General features: G+C 41.6%; 1 protein-coding gene and 1 non-coding gene across 7 annotated transcripts in view; both read right to left on the bottom strand.

The window, feature by feature from the left end:
- RALGAPA2 (Ral GTPase activating protein, alpha subunit 2 (catalytic)) overlaps positions 1-22361 on the bottom strand; it is a 116162-nt gene that overhangs the window by 25682 nt on the left and 68119 nt on the right. For all 6 annotated transcript variants that reach the window (XM_040697756.2, XM_040697753.2, XM_004940140.5 and 3 more), the window contains 2 exons: positions 17462-17620; positions 12541-12668 (listed from right to left, as the gene is read on the bottom strand). In XM_040697756.2, the coding sequence (XP_040553690.1) occupies positions 12541-12668; positions 17462-17620 (287 nt within the window). The remainder of the gene's footprint in view (positions 1-12540; positions 12669-17461; positions 17621-22361) is intronic.
- On the bottom strand, positions 3642-3743 carry MIR1740 (microRNA 1740). Its single transcript, NR_035238.1, has one exon. It is a non-coding gene; the product is annotated as a microRNA 1740 (primary transcript).

Here is a 22361-nt window from a genome sequence, read left to right as displayed (position 1 = left end):
GAAAAGGTGTTCTTTTTTCTCTCTTACTAATTACTCTAGCTCCAGAGTTACTCGTGAGAGTAATCTGACGTTCTAATTTAGTACAGCTATTTGGCTATGCATTCTTCACGTACAGACATCTTCCAGCACTGCTTCCCCTAAAAACCCTCACGCTTGAAATGCAGCCTTTTCCCTCTGGTCAGGGAGCAGAAATTTACTTCCATCTCTAAAAACCGTTTGTTCCTTCTGCATAAATCGCTGCCTCGCCACGTCCTGCACAGCCAGATAGCGCAGCAGAAACACCCCAAGCATTTAGGAATTTCTGTCCTACTGCTTTCTCATTCTTTGCTGCTCTGGACCATTATTACCAGAGTCCCTGTGATACCTCCAGCAGCACTGGAGATCCACTCAGCCCTAAAATCTCATTATACTGACTAGTACAAAAAAGTAACAAAGCTGTCTCAGTCCTGGTGCTTTAAATGCAACAAAAAGATGAAACACAAGGGGAAGGAAGAAAATGTGTGTCTGCACACACTGCACTTCTCATTTTCTTCCATTAAGTGCTAAACATAAGAAAAACACAACATTTTGTTTACTTGGTCCCTGTATACCTTCTTCAGCAGTACCAGGGAAGATTAAAAATTGTTGTCCTGGCCATGAAAAAGGATGATAAAGTCCACGTGAGCTTTTTATCTGCAGTGCCTGCATTGCAGAGATTGTAGCTGATACCTAAAAAATTATACCACAAGCAAAACCTCTCTACTCTGCTTCATCAGATCCAAGGACTTTGTGTGTTGACTTCTGGGATTCCAAAATGCACGTTGCTGTGGTATTAAAAAAAAAAAAAGAAAAAGGAAATGCTGGCATGCAAATCCTACCCTATTCAACAACTTGAGAATACTAAGAGCTTTTACAAGGCAAAGAACACGTTAAAAGTTCATTAATTAAACAGCGCTTGTGAACAGATGGAATGGCTATCTGGGCTCTAATTACTGTAAGTTGGTACAGAGGTTTGCAGACCTTAATGAGGTTCAATAAAATGAATGATTACACATCAATCACAATTAGAGAAACCTGTAAGATGAGCTGAATTATCATGGCAACAAGTCATAAAACACAGGAGCACAAAAAGCAGCAGGCTCTGCAAAAGCTAATCAGGAAAATGTTTCTGCCTTAAAAGAGTTCTGATGGATTTGAACAATTCCTCCCTACTGCCAACCCCACAAACGTGTCGGCTACTTTAACTGAAAGGGTTCTACTGTCATTCTCTTATGTCTGGAGAAGTGCTGAGCAAAGAGCAGGGGAGGACAGCAGCGAACGGGTTAGCAAAAGGAAAGCAAACCAGGCAACGCTCTGAAAAATAAATGACTAAGGAAACGAAGGGAGCAGGAATCTTCTGGCACACATTAAATACATCACTGAAAATAAAGACACTGATGTGTCTTTTTATCTTAACGGTGAAATGAGGATGTCAAACAGCAGGTAAACAGCCTGCCTAAAACCAGGGCAATGAGACAACTATCAGCAGCTACCTGGAACACCGGGGTGAGGTTATTCAAAGCTGCTAGGTGCGGTGCAGCAGCTGTTTCTGTAGCGCCAAACCTTTACAATCACATGGAGTTGTACCTGGCAGTTAAGGACAGAAAGCAGATCACATTTAACAGCTAAGGACAGAAAACAGATCGCAGCCCCTTCTGTTTCTTACCCCTGGAGCTGCGCTGGGAAGCAGCGATGTCAGAGCCCAGGGTCCCAGCTGTGCCAGGTGCTGGGGAGAGGAAGGCTGGGATGGGGACAGACATCCAGAGTGAGGGGAGGAGTTGGCTTGTGATGTGCAAAGCCTCCAAGCACCAGCTCCAGTGCTCACTGCCCCAGGGAACAGGCATGGCTCTGTGATAACCTTCTCAGTGCTTCTATCCTTCCACCACAGCACCCAAACACTGCAGAAGCCAACTTCCAATACAAGAAGCTCATTAGTCACAGGTATGACATGAATTACGGTAAGATCTTTCAGCTTGAAAAAAGAAAAATGCTTGAGGTTATGTGATATATTTTAATGACTTCACTTTCATGGTGCTGCATTTCTGGCATCATGGCTTTATAGTAACGAAAAGCTGAGCTAACTCCAGGCTTGGTTCAGTGATAATGCAAACAATTCTAAGTGAAATCACTGCTATGGAAACAGGACTAGCGAAAGGTGGGCAGGGGAATGCCAACAAAGCCATCAAATTGCAGACTAGCAAGGTTTTGAACATCATCCACATTGTTGAACAGGTGACAAGGAACGAGATGGATATCCTAAACTGGTACAGATAAACATAGCTGAAGTTAGCGCTTCCAAAAGACATCTGGTCCAGGCCAACTTGGAGACAGTACTAAAAAACTGAAAATGAACTAAAAAAAATCTTATTTATGATGAAAATGCTGTATGCTTAATAGACACTCAGTAATAGATTCGAGAAATTACTAGAAATTACGGGACAACGACAGCTATTTTAAAATACAAACAAAAAGATGATAGTGAGGAAAGAAAACATGAAGGTGAACATGCCAATGAGCCCAGAATGAAAAAGTATCTTTCTCTTATTCCTCTGTTGCTCCCTCCAAGCTTTCGTCCCCAACCTAATAAAAATGTCTCCAGTTACAGGATATTTCATAACTTTCTCAACTGCACGTAGAAGGAAAATCTTTCTTTAAGGAATGATACAGGATTACAGTGATGCCCATTACAACAGCATTTGCAAAATGGTCATTTACATCATGGACTTCAATTTCTGAATGTCAGGTTCACACGGACAGCAGGCTGCAGGGAGGCCAGGGGGAGATCCAGTCTCACCTCCTCACAGTGTGGTCAGCACTGAATTTGGAAGCCCACTTTTGCTAAGAGAGAAAAAAAAACATTAAAAAATTTCCAACCCATTAAAAAAATTCAAAGCTACGCTTCAAATTCTTCCTGTAGAGAAAACAATTTCTTGACTTTTGAATGAAGTGATTATAGCACATATAGCTCATGAGAAACAAGTTTTCTTTAGAAAAACAGGGGAAGTTTAACAAAAAGAACACCAAAATACTTTGGAGATTGTGTATTTGCAGTAATGCAAGTTCCTGTGCAGTTGGGTATGTGCCCATGAGGATGCCCAGATGCATGCCCAGCTGGTGGCCCTCACCCTGCGACCCACGGAGATGCACACACACATCTCAAAGACTCCAGACGGTCCTGTGGGATGGAGGCTCAGGCTCTAAAGTTGGCAACAGGGCTTCAGGAATGGTGAGTGGCCATCATGTGCCTGCAGCAGGCTAGCATGTGGTCCCTGCCCCCCTGCAGCTCCCAGGGTCCCCCAGGTGGGAGTGCTTTGGCCAGGACTCTCCTTACAAGCAGCATCCCGCACAGGAGCTGGATCAGCACCCAGGACTTCTCCAGGCACAAGGAGTCAGTCCAGCTGGGATGAGACCATCTCCATACCTCCTCCTGCATCCCTTTGTTCTTTTGTTGTGATGGAGCATCGCAAGGCTTCCTGCCCCACCACACGTGCCTCTGCAGGGCTTTGTGTCTACCAACAAAAGTAGAGAAGCCCAAAGCTTTTCAGTCTGCTCTAACGAGTCTTCTCATGACCTATATAATTTCACATTCACACGGAGTACCAGTGTGCCATGCAAGCAGTACGTGCTTTAGTTTTCCCTGAGTTTTGTGGTTTAATTGGATGATCACACTGTAAAACTTAAGACCTATCCTCTTAAACTACATTACTCAGGGTAATTCCACATCATTTTATTAAAATGTAGAAACGATCACCGTACGTTCTGCACAAAGGAATGAGTCCGGAGGGCTAAGAACGAGCACGAGTGGGACCAGCAGCTCCCTCTAGTTGGAAAGCAAGTTATTTTTCTTCCCAAAAAGACAGTATAAGGGAAACACAGCCAGATATTAAAAGCTATTTGCAGTAAACTGGCTAGGTAACTCACACACAGCTGCTGGACATCACTTTGATTCTTTCTGAATTCAGAGTGACTTTTTATTATCCGAGCCGAGTTCTGGCTACTGTTCTACTATGTAAGTACCAAAGAATAAAAAACTCCCTATGTCTCACAACAAATCCACTCTGGAACAAAAAGAAGATCCCTGTATATCAGAGAAGTGCTATGAGAGCAGCATCCTACAGCATTTTAAAATAACCGTTAGGACTCGCATACGCTTTAAATAAATATAGGGTTTCATTTATTGATCCAGAAGCCACCTCCTTACATTTCCAAGGCTTTGAAACTAAAGAGGAGGCTTTTTAGCCCGAGGGGTTAAAAGTGTGGGTGTGGAAGTGGGCTTTTGTTAGAAAAATTAGCAATGCTATGAGTCATTGTGCATTAGCGGCAGAATAGTTTTGCATCTTGTATGAATCCAGACACCATATGCCATGCGAGGGCCTGCTACTTTATGCGGTGCCGCTGCTGCCGGCCGGCCACGTGGGCATCCCCAGCGGAAAGGCTGTCTGCGCGCGGCGGCGGGCGCAGGAACCCGGTGATCCGGACACGCCGGACATTGTCGCGAGCAGCAGGAACAGCTGGTAAGCTAGCAGAGCTCGCCGAGCGAGCAAAGGCAGCGCCGGCGCCCAGCCAGCATGCTAATGAGCGTGCACAAAGCCGTGCGGCCGCGGCACGCATCCTGCGTGGCTTGGAACCCTCTGCTCTGCTCCTCCGAGGGATCCTGGCCACACCGACGGTACGGCCAAGAGGAGAACAAAGATCCCCCAAGGAACCCAAAGCGCAGGTGAGCGCTTGGGAATGAAGTACTGAAAGATGCAGTGGAGATTTCAGCCACGCTGATCCTCATAAACTTAACAGGGGTGGAACTGCCAAATTAGCACTGCTTAGTTGGAAAACGCCACCCAAAACTGTTCATCTGTTTGCATGGGGAAAAAAAAAACCATAAGTTTAAATAAAGTGTTTGCCTGAATCTATCCATTTCAGCTGCTGTCATCACAGGAAGAGAATCCTAGAATCACAGAATTGCCTGGGTTGAAAAGGACCACAATGCTCATCTCGTTCCAACCCCCTGCTATGTGCAGGGTCGCCAACCAGCAGACCAGGCTGCCCAGAGCCACATCCAGCCTGGCCTTGAATGCCTCCAGGGATGGGGCACCCACAGCCTCCTTGGGCAACCTGTTCCAGTGCATCACCACCCTCTGAGTGACAAACCTCGCCTAATATCCAACCTAAATCTCCCGTCTCATTTTAAAACCATTCCCCCTTGTCCCCCTTGCCTAACAGGCACTGCTAACCACAGCTCAGGTGCTGACGTGTGACAGAACGCAGCACGCAGGGCCCCGTCCATCTCTTGAGCTCACACCTGACTACAGGAGATTCTCAGTTATGAGCAATACTACACCACACTGTTCTGCCATTGCTACTGCAACTTGAATTGAAGCCAGCAACCATTCTGCACAACTCTGGGTTGATTTAGGACAGAGGAGTTTAAAGAAGCACTTGAAAACCCCACCTTCTGCAAAATTATTCATGTGCAAATAAAATGGTTTCCTTATTCCATTTCTTTGGCAGTAACAAGAGCGTCATCCAAAGCAGCAGCTCCTCCATGGCAGTGAATAAGGATTCCAATTCCCAGTTCAAACCCTGGCCCGCTGCTTCCATTTCACACACTGTACTGTCTCCAGAAAGACCCCTGACTCTCCAGTCTTCAGTAGGGACGCAGCTGTGTACTTTGTGGCTTTCAACAACTGCACGAGTACATCATTTAACATACCCAAAGTTCACTTTCCTTGTTTCTGACGCACTGAATTCACTTTCTGTTTTAAAGAACATTACGCTCATGATGTCACTTAATCACAGGCTCCATCTTAGGACTGTTCATCACATCACTTGGCAGATAAAAGCCTTTAAACCTGTTGGGGTTTACTGACTTTTACTGAACAGAGGCCAGCTCCAGCAGGAGCAGCAGTAAATATGAAGAAAAATAACAATACTCTGTGTTACAGCACGAAAATTAATGGTATTGTTAAGAGGAAATTACAAAGACATCCAAAATTGTGGGAAGACTCAGGGGCAGTGGCCTGGTAATGCTTCTGGAAAGGTAACGCTTGGAAATCCCAAGCAGTTTCAGCAGTGATTGGTGGGGAATGGACTGGCTCAGAGCAATGCAAGGGGAGAATTTGGTTGGATATGGATAACAAACTGTGATAACCATTATTTTTTCAGTGGGAATCTCCCACATGAGGAACGAGGGACCAAGGGAGCTGGGATGGCATGAGTTCTCGTTGCAATACAAGTTCCACGAATAAAGAAAAGACTGCATTTTCTTGCACTGCCTAGAGCTCAACTCACTTTTTAATCAACTACTTACACACCATGCAACCTTCACTACTGCCTGCCTTCCCTCCCGTACAATGAAGAAAACGAGCAGATAGCAGTGATGTGTGCGTTACAGAGGAACACGAGCAGGGATGGGTATGTCAGATGCACACACAAAAATACAGGAACTTAAACCCGTTGTGTCCATATGTCACCACGCAGCGCGCCAAGTTCAGACCTGTGGAAGCATTATGCACTCCTTAGATATTCACAAATGGGCCGCAGTAGATTTCTCCGCCAGTCTATGAAGAGCACTATGAATAAGAGCTGAAGAGCCGCCTCCACAATCCCATGTAATGCCACCTAAAAGCTTTGCCTCGCATGACTTATTACGGGCTGCGGCAGATTAGAGGCATCGATCGCTGCCCGGAGAAGGCTGTGCTGCGAGCAGGGGAGGCAGAGGAGGGAGGCGGGCAGCCATCGATCGGCACCGCTCCGAGGGCTCTGTGCACTCCTGCCAGCCCAGGCCTGGGGACCAGCAGCGCGGCAAGCACGCTGCTCTGCACACAAAGCAGTGCAGGAGCGGCCACAGATCTGCCTGCGAGCCAGAAGCCATCATTTCAGCAGAAAACTGTCAGATGCCGTGTCATATAAATTGTCACAGCTCTCCTGACACATGCTTTAGAATTTCATAGTCATTTCTAACAGCATCTACATAGCCCAAGGGCATGACTTCTTCGGATGGAAGAAGGGGAACAAATTATGAACTCCTCTCTAAAAAGATTAGCAGGCTTTCCATTTCACTTGTGTGGTGCAATCAAGCACCTCTTTATAACCAGAATATAGCTCTGAAGGCAAGCTCAGCAAAACGCAGCTGGAAAAGTGCACAAAACGTCTTTTCAGACACCTTACAATACACGTGCCTAAAAAAATGACAGTCATTTACACAGCTGACTCAGTCACAGCAAACAGTTCTTCTTTAGCCTGACCACTCAGATCAATCGCTCCACGTTAAGTTAATCATAAACTGCTTTAAGCCAACAATCCATTCTGAAGTCAAAGCTGATGATCTTCTCTTAAGCTCAATTCTAGATATTAACATATAGTAGATATGTTCATATCTGGATACAGCATAAGGAGTTAAAGTTGTGGGGTTTGTTATTATTACATATTTAGATGGTCTTTGATTTGATCCTCATGAGTTGCTCGCTTGGAATGGATAAGCAGGCATGCCACGCTCACTATAGTGCATAAACCTTTACGAGTCATTCACACAGCAAATTACCTCTCCAAAGCACAGGCTGTTTTCTCCTGGCCCGTAGGGTTGCAAATCTTAAGCAGGGAAATGGTGACATCCAGTGCTCAGATACTATGTAAAGCATATGCATCCTCCTAGTGCTTTTTGTTTGTTGTAGTGCACAGACACGGCCAGCGTCTGCTGCACAGATGCACCAAGGCACAGATGTATTACGTTGCAGCAAAGCACTGCAGACATCCAAGGTAAACTAAGGAAGAATTTACATCTCACTTTCAGATTTTCCACTTTGACTACACAGCAACAAAAAAAAAAGCAAACAACTTTGGAAACAGTATCTCAGCCTGCAACTGCGATGTTTTCTCTTTTTTTCCTGCTTGCCAGACTAAGCATATTTGGGATCAGGGATTCCTTAATGGAATTCTGTTTCTACTGATGAAATAAAGGCAGAAGCAGCACATCTTATATTAGCTGTTCCTGCTAGGATTACATCTCCAAGAACACTTTCTTAGCTACCTGAAACATCGCTTTGATAGAAAACGAGCAGATGAGTCTGCATGTCCCCCCTACCATGAGTTATTTCCTCTTCCCCCGAAGAGCATCTCAACACCATACCCTAATCAAAGTACTATAGAAGAGTATGAGAAAACCCAGGAATCAAAAGGTAGAATATTATTTTTTTTCAATTAAAAGGAAACTTTTTTTTTTTAGTGAAGAGTGAAAACAAAGATGTGCACAGTTACATTCAGGCACACAGGTCTGCCTCACAGACCACATCCACTATGACAGCAATCCACCAACATTTCCTCTGTATCACTGGGACCATTTCTCAAACTCTGCCAAGCTTTTCCTTCAAGTGAGGATGCACTTAGAGCTTTTTTCTAAAATAAACCACGTCTGGTGTAATTTTTTAGCCAATTGGATCTGAAGAACAGCTGTCTTATTTTGAAGATAAGTTTGCACAATTATTACTATTATTATCATTATTATCAAAACAGGAAATAAGAAAGTAGGACCTTCATGGCTGTTGTTACTAAGAAATGTGTGAAATGGGAAAGAATAAGTATCCTGGTTAGAACATTTTGTAAGTAAAACCCAAGACTGATTTATAAAGCTCTCAACAGGAACAATTTAACTCAAGGAGCAATGAAACGACGTCCTTTGAAAGACAGTGTGGACCCCAGGTTATCAGAATTTCCCATTCTTTTTGCTCAGACACCATTATCCCTGGATGCCAAAATCCTTCTGGAACAGTAAGTAACCACCAGTGTGGTTGCGGGTTTAGTTTCTAAGCTTAGGTGCAAGTAAATCTCCAAATGTGGAAATGTAACTATCACCTTAACCAGCAACTATACATCAGACGCATAATAAAGTACAAACCCTGTTTTCTTCCCCCAGCATTTATCTTTACAGATAAGGACAGCTCTCAGTGATGTACTCTGCTATGGACTGTGCTACTCAGGACAACTGGAAGTCCAGAATGGCCAAAAGTTCAGAAATCCTTTTCCGACATACAACTAATTTTATATTAAATAGAAAAAAACACAGAGATGCAATTTTAAAAATAAAGGTCAATACTTCCATCATTTTTTGAAACATTCTGTATTACTGGGACCAGAGTGGACTCTTGCTCAGGAGGTCATGCTCAACACACCAATCATTTGGCTGCAACCAGCTGAGACCTTCTCCAGCTACATTTGCCTGAGCAGTCTGCTTTCCATCCCAGGCATGCACTCTCTCTCACTGCATTGCAAGTGCCAGAATCTCAGCGTTCTGCCTCAGTACTTGTTGCTTTTCTCCTGGATGCTGTGATGTTGCTGCAGTGATATGATCTGGTCCTGCAGATCACCCCCTAGCTTCCAGCAGAAGCTCGAGGCATCCATTTGGTGCAGCCAAGGCTTTACCGACATCATTTGCTCTGCTCAGATGCCAGTAACATAGACAAGTATACACATTATCATCCTTTAATTTTAGGAAAGTTTAAGTATTACTTTTTGGTGTTCTCAAGTAACCTTAAGCCACCTTACTGTTTGTGATTTTCATAAAATACGCAAACATATTCAAAATAACAGTTGTTGCCTGAAAAAGCAGTCTGGTGAAGCTGGAGACACATTACCTTGCACTCAACAGTTACTTAAGGACAGTGAGAGCACCAATTAGTACAGCCTGCGGCTGCTCAGCCTCAATGCTTCAGTGCACCAAGAATGAATGCACTCCTGAAAAAATGATTATTTTGAACATATACTAATGTACAATCATCCATTAACATGTAAACATTACAGCAGTGGCACAGAAAATTGAGCTTCAAGCATTCAAGACAACTCAGCTATGTGTAACGACGCTGCTTTTGCCTGCCTGCAATGCCATCACACGTCATTTGACACACACAAAGAACTTGTAGCCAGAACGGCCTTAAACAAAAGTTTAAGTATAGTTAATTATTTTTTAATGGATATTTCTCTCACCCTAATGAATTCTGTAAAACAGAAACACTCACCTAAACCCACCCACCCACCCACCCACAACAGACTAAACAACCTTGTGTGCTCTGCCATAGTTACCTTTCTCATTTTCAAAGGTATTTCCAACAGAAAAATGTATTTGGGTACAACACTGGAATTTGTGTCATCGTGACCAAGGGATTACAGTGCAAAGCAGCTCTGTGGTCCTGGTCCCCATGGAAACTGGATTCAGATGCTGTCCTTTGCTTGCTGCAGCGCCCAGCTCAGAGCCTTTGTGCCTGATGAGATTTCTTCCCCAACCTTCCAGCAACAGACCTCACCGCTTCCTCCTGACTCTTTCCTAATTGAGATGCAAATTAATCTCTGTGGCTGATTACACTTCCCTTAAAGCCTCCGACAAGGGCAGCTGGAACCAGAGTTTGCGGACTTCCCTACAAGTGACTTCAGCTGTCACTACTGACAGGATGCTGCCAGACCCAGCAGCACGCGACCCCACAAAAGTTATGTCTCAAGTGCTGCCAAACATCACCTTTCCCTTTGCCAGGATTATTGTTTCTTATTTCTCCCTTCCATACTATTTGTTTGGAGTTATTTCACCTTTGAGATGTTTTCTTTCCCAGTATGACGGAGTCACTGAACACTTTTATTTATTTTTTTACATTTCTGGGGCTGCTTTTCTCATTCCTCCAAGTTACAGCTAGCAAAGCAACACTAGGGAGCGAAGTCATTCACTGAGCTTGCACACTCTGGGAGCTACAAAGCATTGTTAGTGCACTGCAGAGGTTCAAACACCTCCTTTATGGCATGTAAAAATTTACATTATATCTTCTGGCTCACAAAAATATTTAGTGTATCTTTGTTCTCATAGGGAACAATTACTGTTGACCTTTTCAGTTTAAAAAGTGTCATTTGCTGTAATAGAAGTGGATGCATTTCTCTCCCGCCCCAGTGCCATCCTGATGGGACCTTCCCACTATGATATCTTTGTCCTGTTTCAGAAATCCCTCAATTCTCTTTCATCCATCAAATAGAGATGTAGCAGTCGATCCACTACAGATGTCATCGGTACAAAAGCAAATACAAAAAAGGAAAACAAGAATCTGGGAACAGATATGGTTTCAGATAGACCTCAAACATATGCTGAAAAGTGGCATGTGCTGTCATGTTCGTGCTGCTCATGTTTCACTGCAGACAATGAAGGGCCCAGAAGGGGACCCTGTAGGAAAGTGGGAGCACAGCAGACTGGTGACAAAACACTGGAAGCCAAAAGATGAGCGGGATACAGAAATCAGAGGTTGGTGGTGGGATTACTCAAAGAAGCATCAGTTTCTCTTCATTCTACTGAGTGCAGTTTCTTACCTTAATTTTACTACACTATCTCATTATTACAAATTACCTATACAAGCAGATGGATTAAGCTGAATTCTGTGTAGAAGAACTTCAGTCATTAGCTAGAATTCTCTCATTAAACACAAGTGGAAAACCTGGCAAGTTTTGAGTCATCCGTTAGGTGCTGCCATGACTTTGCAACTGATGCACTGCATTCAAATGCTTATGCAACAACCACCAACTGGCTTTGTTTTATGAAATGGGTAAATACTGAAGTTAATCAGAATGAGTTTATTCAACTACAGTGCTACTTTTAATTTCCTGCAGCACGTATGGGATTAAACTCAGCATTTTTTAAAACAAAGAATATTTGGAAAATATTGTGTTTTAAAAATGTGTGTCTCAAAGTAATTAATCAATATGGTTTCAGAGATCAAAGCACTTCCAAACTCTTTCTCAAACTCATACTAGTAGAAGAATTCTCAAATAAAACCTTCCCCAAAGAAAACTAAGTGAGGTGAGTGCTGTTACTCACGTAACTAATATGATTAACAAAACGAGCTATAAAACATTTCTAGCATAGCTATGGCATCATGAAAAAACCCTCGAAACAGTGAAACCAGTTAGTCTGCATATCATATAAGAATAACCCAGTTAGTCTGCATATCATATATAAAAGAATAAAAGTTTATCTGTGGAAGAGATCCCATCTAGCTATCTTCCAGCAACTGTAAGAAAACGCATTCTGAAAATCCCCAATTACAGAAAATGTTTGATTAAAAATGGAATTAGGGAACTGAAATATCCATCTCAGAAGCCAAATCCCATCTGTCTTACTAATGTAACAGGTCCAAGTAAAATTAACCGGACTACCCTCTTCTATCAGATAAGAGCACAACTGACATCTGTGTATTAGCTTAACGTACACTGTAGATAACTTTTATTACCATGAAAGAAAATGGAATATTATCACTACTTACTGTTCAAAGCATCAGTGTAAGTCCAAATCCACTTGTTTGCCTGCTGCTGAGAACATTCTTGTGATCTTGTATTTTTAAGCACTGAATGGCAGCAGGGTGTGAATGACTCTTAAAATTGAGCTTGACACGCAGAAAGCTCTGACCTTTTCCCGTAAGTATTTTCACTAATGCTTACCTCTTAGCAGCAGAATATTCAGAAGAACCCTAGCAAGGGGAACTTTGCATCATCAACAGGAAAGGATACAAGCTCTGGTAAAGAGGGATAAGCGATTTGACGGCTCTGCTGGCATTGATGCACGTGGCACATATGAGGCTTGGCAGCAGCTTTGCAGTCACGATGGCTCCATCAAAGAGAGGACCAAAGAATGGCACCTGCAGACCCCAAAATAAAAACAGCACATGTGAAATTGAGTCGAGGGAAGCTAAAAGAAGCAAAGAAGCAAGTTCCAAAATGACAAACAGAAACAATAAACAATATGCCTGATTCCCATGGGATTTTCACAGCAAGGCACCTGTTATTCATGAAGGTGAGAGAGAAGCAAGAAGAGGAAGACTTCACCCTGAACAGCTAGAGGCACTTCAGATGTTCAGCTACATTACAAGCGATAGTTTGCACACAGTCTCCCCTGTAAATCACAGACAGAAAGAGGCTCTGAGTCAGCGTGGCAGGTTGGGTGCCACACTTGCTAGCACAACATGTTGCATCTTGCATTATATAAATACAGATTATTGACGTTTGGAAAAATAAGCATCAGAGCCACAACAGAAATCTAATGAACTGTTTTGCCAGGAAACAGTATGAGCACATTGTTTTACATACTGACATTTGTAGTATGATACTCATCTCCCATTTTTTAAGTTTTTAATCTTTTCTAATTATGGCCAGTATGCTTGATATGTATTTGTACATTTCACAGTATATTCAGCATGAGCTTATATACATTAGCAAAATTTGCCTATGAATTGGGAGTTAATGCTCCATTTGGAGCAGATACTCAGAGAGGTTTTCTGCCTTGCATCTCAGCAGTCACTGGCTGAATCCTCCAAGAGCTTTTGCTTCAGATATTATTCTATAAAGCTCCTTCCATGGACTTTTCTAAAGGAAAAAGTTGAGTTGATCCAAGATCAGGAAATGCAAGGAGATGGCATCTGTTTGAGGCAGTGCCCCATAGGCACAGTGGGCAGAGGTGATGGGTCTGTCTCATGGACAGTATCAAGCTGTGAGAGCTGTGTTACTGCAGGGTTACCTCCAGAGGAGCCCACCACATCCCCTCATTTGGTGGCATATGGCTCTTCAGACAAAGGAAACGTTAGGTAGAAAAGAGGCCCATACACTTAAAAAAAGTGAAAAACGTCTGCAATTAGGTAGGTATAACATGCTTTGCCATGTCAAGAACAGAGAAAAACATAATGATTAACTGCATAGGAAATGTCATTATTGACAAGTAGTCAAACTCACTTCCCTATCACAAACTCATAATGAAAAAAAAATCTAAGCAGACCTAGCAGCAATTACCAATATTTAAGCTATGGATTTTTTCCATCTGTACAGAGGCTTATCACATAAATAAATACCCTCCATTATTCTTCTGCAACTGCTCGTGGGTGACTGTGACAGTCATTCAATAAATGGACAAAGAGAATAATATAAATCCCCTGCATCTAGGGAATTCCTCTAATTAGAAGTGGCAATGAATTACAGAAGAAATTTGGATTTAATATAACATCTGCAAATGACAGCTGTCTTCTCACAGTTATTTTGCCATTCCTTTACTTAAAATATTGCCTCCCCTCACCTCCAAAAAGAAAAAAAGATTAATGAAAAATCTTTGCACAGCGTTTTGCTTTATTTTATCACACTACCATTACAACCGGCCAGCTGGAAAGAAAGGTGACGGGAAGAAAATCTTTGCCATGGAAGTGATAATGTTCCACAGCACCAAGTTTCCCCAGCTTATGCAGTAACATCTCTAAGTGAAGTTTGTAACACACATACTCTGCCTTTCAAGTATTGACGAAAGGAGATAAAATGTAAATCTGCATTTTTATGTGAGTACAAACAAGCAAGTGAAGTACATAATAGTACTAAAACTATATGCATGCATGAATGCTGGATATTCTAAGTCAGATTAGCATGTACATAGGCTACAAAACAGAGGAATTGATTCTTGTTCTTTTTGACTGTAAGCAATTTTTGCTTACAGGACTTAGTTACAGTATTTCAGAACACCTGGAGCCCAGGGAGCGTGGCTAATTGTCTTAACGCAGGATTACTGAATTTATACACTGAAAATACATACAAAGTGTGTTCATTTTGTACACCATGTATACACGTGTGTGAATACTTACCAATGCTCATAGTTCTAAAAGTCTTTCGCTGAGCAATTTCTCCAGCATTTTTTTTTTCCCAAAGATTATCTCCAATGTGTCAGAATTTTTGTTTCAAGAAGTTCAGCAATTGATGTCTCCAAGTTAAATAGACACACTCCAACAAACTGTACTTTTCCCTACCACAACCCCCCCTGCTGAACCTTGCAGGTTGCTCTGCCTGCTTGTGGGGCACATGGGCAGAGAAACCCTGCTTAGCCCGGTTGGCCCCCAGCCACAGCACTGCCACCAGAGGAAGCAGAAGAGCAATAGAAGTGGGAGTGCAGTACAACTGTGAACTGCACTACTTGGTTAATTGCATTTGATTATTAAAAAAAAAAAAAAACTTTTGGGAAATGAGGAAACTTTTTTTTTTTTTTCCTAAGAAGCAAACCAGATTACTCGAAGAACTGAGTCCCAAGCACATTCTCTGTCAAGAATTCCTCATGAAGCAAAGTTGGTGTATGCTTTCTGATGGGAAAAGAGAGCAACAGTGTGGATGACGGAAGCAACTTTTTATTGAGTGTGAAGGATTTCATGTTGCCAAAGCAGGACGAGTTGTAACCAGAACCAGAACCAAGAGCAGGGTCATCAAAGTCAATGGGATGCCACGGATCATCAGCCTCCACACACAGACCCACCGTAACGAGCTGAACTCAATGCACAGGAGCACACGCCCCATGCAGTATTTTTCTGCAAGCCAGAATTTAACCAGATATTTGAGAAAAGAACTGTTTCAAATGGTTACAGAGAAATATATATATTAGGTTTAGGAAGGAATTAAATTAAAAAAAAAAAGTCAAGGGAAAATTCCTTCCACTCCACTCCTAGGCTACCACAAATGTCTAAGCAAGTCATCCACGGACCAGAAATTAATATTCACCACATTGCAAACACCTGCTTCATTATTTTCCAGGATAAAAAAAAATTATTTTTGTTGCAAACAGTAAAAGTAGGCAAGGTTAAATAAACCTTTTGAGCACAAAGACTTCAGTTCTATAGCAAGCAGCACTAGTTAAAAGACTGGGGAATGGGTAAATTATTGTACCAAATGGCTGAGAATTAATCTCTGATGACTAGCTGCAATCTAACAAGGCATCTGTGTCCCAGGGAACCCGCAGTATGTCCCTGGCGGTATGTGCAGTGTGTAGAGTCTGCCTGGCATTCTTTGTCCTCTTTTGCAGGCAGCTTTTCGTCTCATTGTTCAGAATATCCTCATGCATCTGTGACGCGTGGAATGCATTCACACTAACAGACTTACTATTGTCTTCCCTCAGAAGCTTTGTCGAGCAAAGACTGCATCACGGTTCCTGATAATTATATTGCTTAATTAATCAAGACAAAAAAAATTTGCAAATCATTGCCCCGTTGCCAAGCAGGGAGATAAAAAATGAAAACAATACAAGCTGAAGCAATATAACAAAAGTAACAGCTATCTGATCAGAAATTCTTATATAATGAAGCTATTAATGCTAAATCGGTTAATGTTAACATTGCTCCAGGTGTCTCTACTTAGATGCAAACAAAAAGGCTAACATTATGTATATAAAAGGCCAAATGTTGCCATGGATTCTGTAACCTGATAGAGAGGACAGCCTTTTCATTTGATTAGGGAATGCAATTTAAATACCAGGGACCGAAGCCAAACAACAGACATTTCTCTCTGCAAGCCTCTTTCATTCACCCTGGGGTCAGTAGCTGGTGAACAAAAGGTCAGCCACACTTGCCCTGGAAATGTCTGGATTAATTTTATTACATTGTAATGGTTTGCACTTTAAATGTAGGGATAACACTAAATTTCCAGTTAGCTATTATTCTTTCTGCCCGTTGGGTATTTTTGACTAATATACAAGATGACACAGCCTTTCTCAGGTTGATTCTGAGAATTTTCAAGCACGTTCATAGAGCTAAACTCTGCATTTCCTTATGGAAGACTCAAGAGTTAAAAATTCCAAGAAGTAAACTGCAGAACTCAACATCGAGTGCAAAGAAAAGAAACCCAATATTCTAATGTATAAAAGATTTTCATGTTTGAATTGTCCACTGGCAAGCCTCTAGTTGTTAATGTACAATAGCCCTATCTAAAAAAATAATGTGTACAGCCGGTGAAAATATCACCTGATGGATGCACTTTTCCACAGCTGGTTATTTTCTTGGACAAACAGTGTCCCTTGCATAAAATGGTATTTATCACATTGACTACTTTCATAAAGTATATACTACATACACCAGCAGTTACTACATGAGGTTTTTTTTATGTATATAGATACAGACTTGCACACACTTGACATTTTCCAAAGAAACAAAATACACTACTTAAAAAAATAAAAATATCTTAAAATGTGGTTGCATAACAATGAATTAAATGGCACACAAACTCAAATGCTTTGTTTGATGTAAGAATATTCAATGCCCACTCTACCCCACTGAGTGAGATTACGGTTAGGGTCCTGACAATATGTGAGGTTACGCACAGTGCTATATGTACAGGAATACATACATCTTATGAGGTGAATCAATACCAAATGTGGAATTTAAATCTTTATTGTTTTGCTACTACTGGCTCACTTTGGAAATTCATCATGATTTAAACCTCTATGCACAATAAATTCCATGGTTTCAGAATTCTGAAGTGGTTCTTTAAGCATTGAGCATAATATAATAAAATTACTTGCATATTTTAATTGCTATTTGCATTTCTAGCTTGGAAAAAAAAACAAACTCTAAAACACTGAGCTTTAGCTATCAGTCAATTGTGCAGAAGATATGACAGATTCAATAAAGCATTCAAAACGTACCTCTGGTTTCTTCATTATCTCTATGAAAAACATGTGATTCTTCATCGGATAAATAACAATTAAAACATCTCCAAAATCTGTTGGTATAATGCCCCTGCGGTAGTTCCTGTTGTGTTCAGACCAGACGATGTGAACCTCATCATTTCCCAAGTGACGAAGCTGAAACAGCAAATTGGCTCTTTATTAATCAGAGTGATAACAACAGTTTATGAGGGGTCATGGCTTACAAATTGAATTACAATGTTCAATACTAGAAATATTTCATTACAGAAAAAAAGTTAAAATATTGTTTTTCTCCATTTGCTCATGAAAAGATCAGCTAAATGATTTGCTTCATTGAGAACACATTGTTTTCTGATGGCTTAATTAAGTAATTATCAAGCTGGCCATTAAAACAATATGTAAATGTACGTTATATACAATAATTTAAGATGGGAATCTGAGCTGCTAGGATAAAACGTTAAATGCAAGACAACAACTGCCAGTTAAAATGACGTGGCTGTGACAGAAATGCCTTGACTCTGGATGTCAAGAAACTTCCCAACATGAACGACTATTTCTCAATTTATTGCATTAAAAAAATATCTTTTTATTAAAAAAAAAAATTTTGAGTAGGACATACCCCAAATCCATCTAAAGAACTGTGTGTTTGCTTTGTGATGGGAGGAAGTGGAGTTGACCAAACAGATGGTAAGAAGTATTTGGCAATAACGTACAAGCTATGCACAATAGTTCCAACCGTAAGCTTTAAAGTTAAAATTTAATCCACGTGCAGAACGTCAGCCCAATTCAAAAGGAGAATTTAAGTCCCACTTAAACCTTAGAAGAGCACTACCTCAGTTCGGTGCCAGGCCTCTGAAGAATGCATACAACAGACCTAACCAAAAAGTCAAAGCAAAACTGCTTTCTGCATTGTCCCTGTGCAAAAATAAAGTTTTCTTTGGTAAATCATCTGCACAAGCCTTGTATTAGCTGATATTATTCCAGAGCACTCTCTCTCTCCAGAACCAGGTAGAGTCTTTTAAAGTAAAGAATTTCAGTGCCACAAGGCTGAGTGGCAAACGCACCCTTCTTGTAAGAGAAACGTGCACACCCATGAGCCACGATAGGAATCAAAGCCACAAGTGTTGCTTCCAGCTTAGTACTCTAGAGGAGTAGAATAAAGCTACACTCAAAGAATGACTCAGATTCTCAGTTTGTTTTAAATGAAATAGAAGAAAGACAGTTGCATTTTATTTAAAGCTATAAATAAATGACATTTTTAATAGTTTGATGAAAATGCAAGCAGTTTGAGCCTATAATAAATGTGGATACGTTAACAACAGCAATACTAGAGCTCACTGCAGATACAAAATCAGCACAAACTACTGCTGTCATGGCCACCCTGGACATGTTGCCTAGTTGTAAAGGAAAATTCAAACAGAAGACAGATCTGTTTTACTCCAAAAGGAAGACTTGGAAGATAAAAGTTGGTATTCCCTCGCCTCCTCGTGCTTTGGGAATGACATAAGGCACACACAGCTACAAAAACAGTGATCAGAATACATCTAAACGCTGCTTTTTAATTCGCCATGAAGTATTTCGCTAACAATCAAACACTTCACGCTGAAAAAATCCCCAAACACTTTAAAACTTGATCATGATCAGGAAAGCAAAGCTTGGTAAACAAGAGGTTAGCTCAATTTCTGCTTGTTTGGGACAGGAAGAGATGGTAATAAAATACTGGTTTTGCTGCAATCGCCATCAAATGCAGAAAAGCACGTGCTACCATCTTTGTTTTTAAATCACACGTCCTTAAGCACCGCATCTATGCAAACATAAAGCTGGCACCCATCAAAAATATTTGTTCTCACGAGATCATTCCGTTGATAAAAACCATTACGACAACCCTGTCAGCAGCAGCATAGCAGCTGCTGTGTTCTGGGGTGGCTCACTCCAAGCGCAGGCTGTATGCTCGCCTCAGTGTCCTCGACGTAGGGCTGCTCCAAAGGCCAAAGGGACACAGACTGGAACAGGGGCACGTGCAGGTGGGAAAAAAGAACCCCCCTCTATTAAATGGCCCACAGCAGTCAAGAAAGAAGGAATCTGTCTCAAGACCCCAGCGCAATTCCCCATGAGGAGAAGCAGCCCGATTGTTTCAGCGCACAGCCAGCCCGCCACGCGTGGCTGCGAGGGCCAGCACCGGTCGCGGCACACACCTCGGCCTGACCCCCTCTCCCCACTAATTGCATTACCCAGCCAGCTGGCTCCAGAGAGGAGTCGTCTGTTTGCCCGAAGAATTCCTGCTTGTGGGGAGGCAGGGCTGCTCCTTTCGCTAAGGAACAGTTGGGCCTGACATCCCCATTGTTCGGCCGACAGTGCGCCCATCCTAAAATCTAAGTTTTATTTGTAAATTAACCGAGAAACTTCCTGCCAGAACAGTGCTGCCTGGAGACTGATAATGTGTGCCTTTCATTCCCTTTCACTCTTACTGTATCACTGCCAATTTGTTTTTCTGCTGCTCGCCAGCCCTAGGCTATAAAAGCCTTGTAAGACATAAGTGCAATTATAGTCCTGGAGTCAAATGAATTGGACAAATCCAATAGCACAGCTCTGTCCCCACTTTGCAAACCCCTACAGCAGTTAGATTAGCTGCTAAAAATCTAATCTAGCTCCAGCTAACAAATTTCTGCAGCGAAGGAGCAAGAGTTCAGTATGGGGTTGCAAGCAGATTTCTGAATTGAAAAAGTTCTGCTATGACAATGGGGGAAGATGGAACAAATCACTTGAAAATTTTGCAGCCCATCTTTAAACTGTTAGATGCAATTTAGTTAGAACAAGATGGGGGACCGCAGGATGCTGCTACTCTGATTGATTTTCATTCTTACCATGAGAAATCCAGATAAAAAAATTTAGAAACAGTGATGCTGAACCCTAGGAGCAGCAAGAGATAGCAGCTGAATTTCTGTTATTCTGTAACTCTACAAGAAATTACTTTTTCCAGGGCTGTCTTATTTGGACTGACTTGGGGGTGGTTTGTGTTTTTTGGTGGTGCTGGTGTTTCTGTTTTATGTTCAGTTTTCTGAAGGAATAATATATCAGCCTATACTCCATATAAAGGTATACAAAGTACAAATTACTAATGTACAGAAATAAGGGATTGAGTTCATTCTCAGTGGAAGTGCACTTACACCTGTGAATTCATATCAGAAATGAATTTATCCTCATTTTCAGTAAAAATAAAGGACCAGAAAAACATATTAAGTAAAATTACTGCATCTGCTCAATCCCCTATCCCACAGAACTTGTGCTCTGCTGTACCATCTCCTTGGCCAGCAGGTGATAAGACCTTCTGTTCAGCTCCAGAGCTCAACAGCCAAGCAAAATGACTGGTATTGAATTATTTCTGTCTGTTTGTAGGAAAGAAAGCAGCAGCAAAGAAACCACAGAAACAACAAAGATTTAGTAGATAAGAGGGGGTTTAGGTTCCAAACAGCATCCATGCAACCCTATCTGATGGAAGCACAAGGATGGCAAGAAAAAGGTTATGCTGCAGAGATTCAAAAGTGAAATTTCAGAAAGAGAGTTTACCTTTGAGGTGGTAAGAGCTCTTAACCTGCAGCATGTTTAATACTGTCCTTAGAAATGGTCTGGATACATAAATCATGCTTAAAGCCCTAGTTTCGAATGTGAGCTATTTAATCCATCAGCACTGCCAATGAATTAGAGAACTATCAATCCTACAAAAATTTTACAGTGCCTCTGAAATGCAGACTGCTGCCACTCTTAGCTGCATTGCAGTGAAGTTTGTTAAGAAGTCTGAGCTAATTTGTACAGAAATGTATTCCAGTTTACCAAACAGCTATAGCAAATTAAATAAGGCTGTTCTGTTCAAAAGCACAGAATCATGGAAGCGTCCACATTAAAGAAGACCCTGAAGTCATACAGTGCAAACCACTGCTTACAGCAGGGCCAGCTCCCAAGTTCCATTGGGTTGCCCAAAGCTTTGTCCTGCCTTACAGGAATAAAGAGCTGGATTCCGGCAGGATTTCTTTTCCTACAGCATATTTAAAGGTCTCATTAAGCTTTAGAGCACTATTTCAAGGTGGATAATGCGTACTGGAGCTGGCCTTGTTTCCTAACAGTTCAAGACTTGAAGACAGGAAAATACTAAATGCTTTCACCTTTTGTTTCTTATGAAGAAGAAACTCCCTTAGAGTAAATTTAGGAAAGACAACTAAATAGAATAACTGGACTATCTCCATGGCTCCATGGTTAGTTACTAATGGAAGTGGAAATTAAAGGAATTAGTAAAACAGACTATTTGCCAGTAAAACCCATTTTTTTCCCCTGGGCTCTGTCAGAATGTGCTTTTTCCTTCTCCAGGTGATGCATTACTCAACAGCTGGACTAGATATTTCACTGCCTAAGCTAGGTATCCATCACATCCAGAAGACATGACTCCGAAGGGACAATTAGTCTAAGTGACCGCAATTAGTCCAGGAAAAGAAAGACTGGGAGAGAGATGGAAGCAGACCTCAAACATGAGTAAGTCTGCTGCAAAATAATCTGTTCTCTAGAACTGTGTGGGATAGGGTAAGAATAAACTGGCTTAAACTGAAGCAAAGCAGATAATACAAAATATAGTTTAATGGTACAAAAAGAGAGGCCTTGGAGTAGTTGCTGAAGGAAATTATAAAGCATTCAGAATGGGAGTTTTTAACTAGCAGCTGGATAAATACCAGCCAGGAACAGCTACAGACAGTGAAATACGGACAGCCCTACCATGGGTTGGTGATAGAGACCCTACTGTCTCTGATGACTGTGTAAATCTACTAATATGTAGATAACAAGATGTATACATGAAGACAACATGTAATTTTCTTGACTTTTTTTTTTTTTAATGAGGTATGTGAAGAAA

The sequence above is a fragment of the Gallus gallus genome, chromosome 3 (assembly GCF_016699485.2).
Source record: "Gallus gallus isolate bGalGal1 chromosome 3, bGalGal1.mat.broiler.GRCg7b, whole genome shotgun sequence".
Taxonomy (NCBI): Eukaryota; Metazoa; Chordata; class Aves; order Galliformes; family Phasianidae; genus Gallus; species Gallus gallus.
This window is presented reverse-complemented; position numbering and strand designations above follow the sequence as displayed.